The 7,966-nt window shown below is 31.4% G+C and overlaps 1 protein-coding gene across 1 annotated transcript; it reads right to left on the bottom strand.

Moving 5' to 3' along the window:
• Positions 1 to 1,859: 1,859 nt before the first annotated feature.
• Positions 1,860 to 3,533, bottom strand: LOC121218562 (photosystem II CP43 reaction center protein). Its single transcript, XM_041095973.1, has one exon. It carries the CDS (start codon positions 3,232 to 3,234, stop codon positions 2,527 to 2,529), a length of 708 nt encoding a protein of 235 aa, XP_040951907.1. The 5' UTR covers positions 3,235 to 3,533; the 3' UTR covers positions 1,860 to 2,526.
• Between the last annotated feature and the right edge of the window lie 4,433 nt (positions 3,534 to 7,966).

Below are 7,966 nucleotides of genomic sequence, written 5' to 3'. Positions count from 1 at the left end.
AAGAAAGATCGCGACCCACTATCTATAATGAGATAGGAACCGACGATATAAGATGATCGCCACACTTCAGAAAGAGTTGAGAAGGGAAGTGATAAGATCGATTGATGAAAGCCACAAGAAGGTAAGTTCTTGATAAGTTCAATTTTAGTTCTGAAAAGAACAAATAGTATAAACTCGGTTTAAAATTTAAAGTTGATTGATTGAAAATTCATTTGATTAACCCTTACAAAATGACATGACCGAACTATATATAGGCCTAGGTAGATGAGTAGTCTAACCGACCATTAAATGAAGTTTCTAGATTGTACATGAACTCATGTAATAAATGTAACGACCAAAAAGTCAATGTTGTCAGAAAGTGCAGTTTTAGGACCCCATTTCCGTAAACTAGACTCGTAAATATTTTTATTAAATTTTTATGGAATTATCTTAGAAGTGAATTGAATTTCGATTAGAAATTCTCATTGAATTAGCTTTTAATTAAGGTACAGGGACTATATTGCTTAGGTGGTAAAATGTGATTACTATCAATTTATAAGCTAAAATATAGCTAAGGGACTTGAAAGGCAAATATACATTTTCTTTAAATTTGTAGTGGGCAGTCATGATGAATATATTATATATAAGTTATATATGTTATATTAACATTAATAGGTATTATAATAAAATTATAATAAAATAATAAAAATAAAATGAAAGAAAAGACTATAGGAAGTGGAATGAAATAGAAGTTTTCATTCTCTTTTCATGCAAATTTTGAATGCTTAAGGGGGGAGAAGAACCCACGAACGGTCATAGGAGTTTTGAGGCTTTAAGCTTAAATTGGTTAGTCAATTTATTTCTTTTTCTTGTAATTTTTATGTTTTTAGAATCCTGATACTATAAGCTAGCTGATCCATACTCTATTTTCTGGTACTACTTAAGATTTTATATGTTACCATTGTTGAGTAGTTAAAGCTTTAAGGATTAATTTGATACATTTTTAGGTTGGAAGTGAAAAAGGACTAAATTGTAAAGTTAATTGTTGATTTTGAGAAATAGGGACCAAATTATGAATTTTTTAAATTTAAGGGTAGAAATGAGAATTAAAGGATTAAATTTGGCTTAGAGTGGAATTGATATTAAAATTTGAGTTAAGTGTGGAAGTTAAGCTGGTCTTGGTTTTAGGGACTAAATTGAGTAAAGTGCAAAAGTTGTTTAAATTAGCAATTAAATGAGAAATTGTTTGTGTATTGACTATATATATGGTTTATTTATTTTCGTAGCTAACATCAACCCCGATTCCTCTAAAAAGAAGGGAAAAGGCAAAGTCGTTGACGAATAGCTTGGAGTTTACGGTTTGTGTTTCTATAATTTGAACTAATTTATAATTTACTACATTTTGATTTGTTTGCGCATGGTAAGTAACTGAGGTGAGAATTCTTGTTCAATTTGGTGAATTGAATCATTTGATAATAAGGATGATTTAATAATGTATATTTGAGAAATATATGTATCTTTGTGAATGTATGAACTGATTATATATTATGAGAAAATTTTGGTTGTGATTAAATGGACTAAATGCACACATGATGAAAATGTCTCAAAATCTGAAAAATTCGTGGGAGGGGTCATTTTTGGATCCAGAATGGATAGATTCAAGAAATAAGAGAATTAAGGATACCCACTAGAAAAACTAATCCAATCCATAAAGATGTACCGGAAAATACAATATTTTTGTTACTCAACCAACCATCAGGAGAAGCAAATACAACAGGTACACTAATCAGTAAGATTGACGAAGTAGCAATTAATGCAAAAACAGCCAATTGGAAAGCAATAGTCATGTTTCTAATCCTCCAAGCTACCAACAAAAGAACTATACCATTTGATCCCTCTATGATATTGACCAAAAAAAATTAATAAAATGCAAGGTAGAGGGATTTTACCATGAATCGATTGATTCTATATGACTTATTTCCAACCCTTTAACCGCTTTTATTCGGACATGGGGTCGAGGGTGATTTTTTTATTTCACGTTCACAAATAGGCATGCTAGATTATGCATTTCATCTATCTATATATACAGATAAATAGATTGACCTATAGGTTCACACACGATATCTTTCTATACATAGTGATGGTATCAACTCATATGGCCATGTTCGATTCGGTGGAATAAAAATAAAATAGAAATTAGCTTTCGAGAGATGGCTGAGTGGTTGATAGCTCCGGTCTTGAAAACCGGTATAGTTCGAAACAAAGAACTATCGAGGGTTCGAATCCCTCTCTCTCCTTTTGCTCGATGAATAGATTTCTTTCTTTATTGCTTTTTCCTGGCTTCTTAATTAAGAATCTTAATATTAATAAAAGGTAATGGCTCGGCTGGGTGGAATTGCCGAGCCAGAAAAAAAATATTTTAGATAGAAAATGAGTTGAAACGAAAGGAAAACAGAATACTTTTTAAATATCACCTGATTCCTTCAATATATATAGTGTAATCAAATTGATTCCTACCTTAAGCATTGATCTCCTGTCTCAGTTATCTCAGTTAAGAGGAGCCATGGAGAGAACAGGCTCAAAATCACGATCAATTCCTTTTTCAAATCCCACTGCGGCTGCACGAGCTCTTCCCGCGTGCCATAAATGACCCACGAATAGGAAGAATCCTAGAACAAAATGAGAGGTAGCTAACCAACTTCTCGGAGAGACATAATTAACTGCATTGATCTCGGTAGCTACGCCACCTACAGAATTTAAAGAACCTAAAGGAGCATGCGTCATATATTCCGCAGAACGCCGTTCTTGCCAAGGTTGTATGTCTTTTTTCAACCTACTCAAGTCCAAACCATTGGGACCTCTTAGAGTTTCTAACCAAGGAGCACGCAGATCCCAAAAACGCATAGTTTCCCCTCCAAAAATGACTTCTCCGGTCGGGGAACGCATTAGATATTTACCTAACCCAGTAGGCCCTTGAGCGGATCCCACGTTAGCCCCAAGACGTTGGTCTCTAACTAGAAAAGTAAATGCTTGGGCTTGAGAAGCTTCTGGTCCAGTGGGCCCGTAAAACTCACTAGGATAAGCGGTATTATTGAACCAGACAAAGCAACAAGCAATGAAACCAAAAACAGATAAAGCACCTAAACTATAAGACAAGTAAGCCTCTCCCGACCATACAAGTGCACGGCGAGCCCATGAAAAGGTTTGGTTAAGATATGCCAGATTCCACCAAATATACAAATGGAACCTAACCATACATGTCCTCCAATTATATCTTCCAAATGTCCACACTAACAATCCACCCTTCGCCTCCAAAGGGCAATTTTAGTAAATAACCAAATATAACACTTGGGCTAAGAGTCAAGTTGGTAATTTTTCTTACATCTCCCCCTCCCGGAGCCCAGGTATCGTATACGCCCCCAAAATAAAGAGCCTTGAATACTAGAAGAAAAGCACCTATACCTAGCAAAATTAAGTGAATACCCAAAATTGTGGTCATTTTATTTCTATCTTTCCATACATAACCGAAAAATGGAAAAGATTCTTCAAGAGTTTCTGGGACACTATAAGTTGATGAGGCACTGGGTACCAATTTGCTTTGGTTTAACCGATGAGACACTGGGTGTCAACTTATTTTAGCGCTAGGCGCAATTATTTGCTTCGATTTTATCTAATGAGGCACTGGGTGCCAAACTGGTGTTTGAATAAATGATATTATTGTCTTTTGATTGCTAGGTAAATTTGGCATGGTATAAACTCTTAAAAGATGAAATTTTACCATTTTGATGTTAGGTATCGATATTTTGGCATTGGTATCGATACTTGATCATATGAACAGTTTTAAAACAAACAGAATGTCAAAATAGTATCGATCCTATTGATTTTCAAGTAAACAAAATTGAACTTTGGTATCGATTTTCAGAAGGTATCGATTTGGTATAGATACCATCTGTAAATTTCCAATATTGACTTTTAACTTCAAAATTTTACAATCCAATCTTACTATATGTTTGCATTTTGTAATTAGGTCCTGATAGAATTCTAATTATTTAATATATTTAATTATATCCATAATTTTTTGATAGATAATTGAATTTTCATTAAGTAAGGTATTTATTGTATTATTGACTTTTGTCGTAGTATCTTATTATTCGAGTCTAGTGACGACAGTGATAATACTCTGGAATGACATATTTTTATGTATTAATTACATATTTATTTTGAGTATGATCCTACTAATTTGAGTTATTTATGGTTTTTTATCTTGTAGGGACTAAATTGAAGGCAAAAGGAAATTTGAAGGCAAAAAGCGTGAATTTAAAGATAAAATGGGCCAGCATGCAAAGTAGGAAAGAAGTGGTGTCGAAAATGTAAAGTGTGGAAGACTTGGGGGCAAAAATGCAAAGAAGAGATTTTATAAACACAATACTCTATTTAAATTTTAATTATATTAGGATAATTGTTAATATTATTATTTAGATTTAATTTTAGCTTTTATCTCTATTTATCTTTATTTATCTTTTAGAATTTAGATAGGAATAGACTAGATTTTCTAAGTATTATAAATAGGGGATGGAGTGACATAAATTTCACTAATCTTTTCTGTAAAAAGCTCCTTCTCCCAAAAAGCTTAGCCTTTATTCCTTTCATTTATTCAATAAAATTCCATTTTTATTAGGTTTATTTCTTTCTTCCCAAAAAGCATGAGCCACTAAATTTATCTAGCCAAAGGCTGTTGAGATTCCCTAAAAGGGGTTCATGAGGCTTAGAATCCACGCTTAGCCATCTCAACCAGTATTCATTGTTTCTCCACATTACGGGACTAACGCTTCCATCCATGTCCCTTCAAAAGTGATCTTTTCATCTTGTGCAAAGACGATCGATTTGTATGTTTTGTGAAGGTTGCACAGCCGGTTCGTTAGCTTACTGAGTTAGTGGTTGTCGAGCTCAAGAGACAAAATGGCGTGGCATTCACCATTGAGAAGTGATGATCTAGTGTAAGATGATCCCACAAAAGTGATGGTTGACTAGAGTCAGGTTCTTCTAAATCGTAAGTCTAAAATCTAAGTGAAGCTGGTGGTTGTAGGCGTCCTCTTCCACTATAATTGGCTTATTCTGTTCGAGAAGGATCACCTAAAACTATCTTTTCTCAACTCTGTTTCTCTTTACAATTTAAATTTCAATTTACGCAATTTTAATTCAATCAAACTTTTAATTCTGTTTTTTTTATTTTTTCCAGGTACAGCGTTTTTCTTAGGCACGACTTTGCCCGAGATCTCGAGGAACAAGAATTTGTGCAAATCCAGTCCCTAAGGATTTGACCTTAGTTCCCTTATACTATTCTTTTTGTTATTTTATAGGGATAGGATATTTTTGGTGCTCTCAACGACGTATCAGACAGGTAAGGGGTGTTACAATACATGTATCTTCAAAGTTCAAATAATTCAGCCAAATGGTCAGATGCTTTCCCTCTTGACATGAGTGTATGTTGAAGATTCATTACACACGTTTGAATGGTCATAAACCTTTGATGTAAGTCCATGCACGGATTGAATTCCATCCATGCATTTCTTTCAATTCAATGCATGTTTAAATAATCACGTTCCTTCCCTTTTGTCAACTTCATCTCCCTTTATCGTCTATGTATATAAGAATTCATTGAATCAACCAAATGATTTCTAATACATCCCTCCATGTCGTCCATGCACTTAATAGATACAATGTTTGCTTAATGTAAACTCATGCATTCCCTTGAACCGTACATGTATCCACCAGATTCAATGTTGAGCATTTAATTCGTACAAGCCCCCTTGGACATACATGCATGATATGTGATCCAATGTATCTTGTCCATTCATGAATTCTTGTAGGCTAAAGAATAGACGTGCATGAATTTGCATGAGAATTACGAAAAATCATAGATCTCCCTTGGTGGTCAGTCATATACCTACAAAGCAATATAAATAGAAGTCATTAGCTCATTTGACAATTCACAAACAACAATCACTTTTCAACGATACTATAGTTAAAATTCAAACATAATATAAATGAAAATATGCATGTTGTGAATCAGAACATAATAAACATGACACATGACACGTTAAAAACAACATGTAAATATTAAGTGAAGAACTTGAATGATGGATGTTTCATTTTGTACTTGGGCCCTCGCAATTCTTTCAAATTGAGCCAACACATGATGTGATCTAGATCACATCATTATAGCTCGATCTCATTACCATATATGAGCTCAGGAGTACGATTACGTGTAGCTAAACTAATCATCTAAATAAATTTAAAAATATAATAACTAAAAAACCTAATTTTAAACTTAAAATTTAAATCTAAAATCATATTAAAAAATATCTATAATCTAAGTTAAATCTAAAAATCTAGCTAAACTTATAATCTAAAATCAACTTTAAATCCACAATCTATTTAACTTAAAAGATCTAAAATCTATTTAACACTTAAAAATTTAAACTCTAGAATAAATCTAAAGTGGAACTAAAGTTTATTAAATTTAATTTAAATCTAAATTCCTAAAATTAAAATGTAATTAGACAAAGAACTTAAATTTTAGATCTAAATTTACTAATAACAGAATTCAATAATTTTAACAATAAATAAACGAAGATAACAATAGACAAAAATACAAATAAAGTCAATAATGATGATGATGATGATGATGATGATGATGAAGAAATTGATTTGGTTGCATGCGACGCAAGAAATTGTTAGGGTTTTCAAATCTAGCTGGTATGGGCGACGCCACCCCCTCTCTATTATTAGACTTTGCCCATCCAATTATACGTATTATAATTCATATAATTTATTTAATCTAATAATTAATTTTTTTATTACTAAAATATTAATTAATTTAATTAAATTATTTTTTCAAATAAATTGTAATTTCATTAAAGTAATGATAGTCTTACTTTACTAGAATTTATGAGTAAATAATTTTAATTGTCTTGTTCAACAAAGTTGTAATAATTATTGAATTTAATTTTCACTTTAGACTACAATTATTTAATTTTTGAAGAAATTAATTTAATATCTAAATCATCTCTTGTTCATAGCGAGAAAACGTATTCATTGTGGATAGTGATATATACATACAGTGTGTTTCTCTAATTCGTTATTTTCATTCATTTAATGTATCGATTCAAATGCAATTCATAAATGCTTGTGTTAAGCTAGTAGAGGAATAATTTGGAATTAAGTTTCGACACTTCGCCTATTAATTACAAAACTTTTTAGTCATGAAATCAATTCACTAAAAGTACTATAATCGGACTCTCTTTGTTATATATTAGTATAAAAGTAATTTATTTACGAGTTTATCTAAAAATCTTATCATAAGTGTGTTATCCTCATAAAAATTCACTCAATATAATTTTATGTAATAATTAAGAAATATTTATGCTTGAAATTATCATTAACATATAATAATTAAATCATTGGTAGTAAATAAATGACGTGTGATTTCATTACTTCCCTGTCGGCCATGCGAAGAATGAAATAAGTCAAATATATAAATTTGGCGCGAAAGGGAACACGACAGGTGGACAGATATGTAATTGTCAATAGGATCTGCACTCTTAATTAAAATTGGTGCAGAAGAACCTATCCTTTTTTGATAATTCCTTTTCTCGAATAATTAAATCGTTTATATTTATGTTTTTATTAAATAATTACCTGTATTTCACGTGAATATGTCTACCATATTACGTACATAATAGAAGAAGGGAAAACTATAACAGAGTTGCTTCAATTATGTCCAGTTTTTAGTTATGAAAAATTATAAAATATCATCAAATTATTTGATTTTTTTTTATCATCAGTTGATTCACATAAAAAGAAGAAAGAAACATTCAACTATTTAAGATAATTGAGTGTATAAAAAAGAAAATTTTAAATAGTTGAATAACTATTTTTTATTTTTTATAATTGGATGATTAAAAAAGAAAAAAAACTTATAATT

The sequence above is a fragment of the Gossypium hirsutum genome, chromosome D06, assembly GCF_007990345.1.
Source record: "Gossypium hirsutum isolate 1008001.06 chromosome D06, Gossypium_hirsutum_v2.1, whole genome shotgun sequence".
Classification (NCBI taxonomy): Eukaryota; Viridiplantae; Streptophyta; class Magnoliopsida; order Malvales; family Malvaceae; genus Gossypium; species Gossypium hirsutum.
Note: the sequence above shows the minus strand (reverse complement) of the source record. Positions and strands in the feature narration are given on the sequence as shown.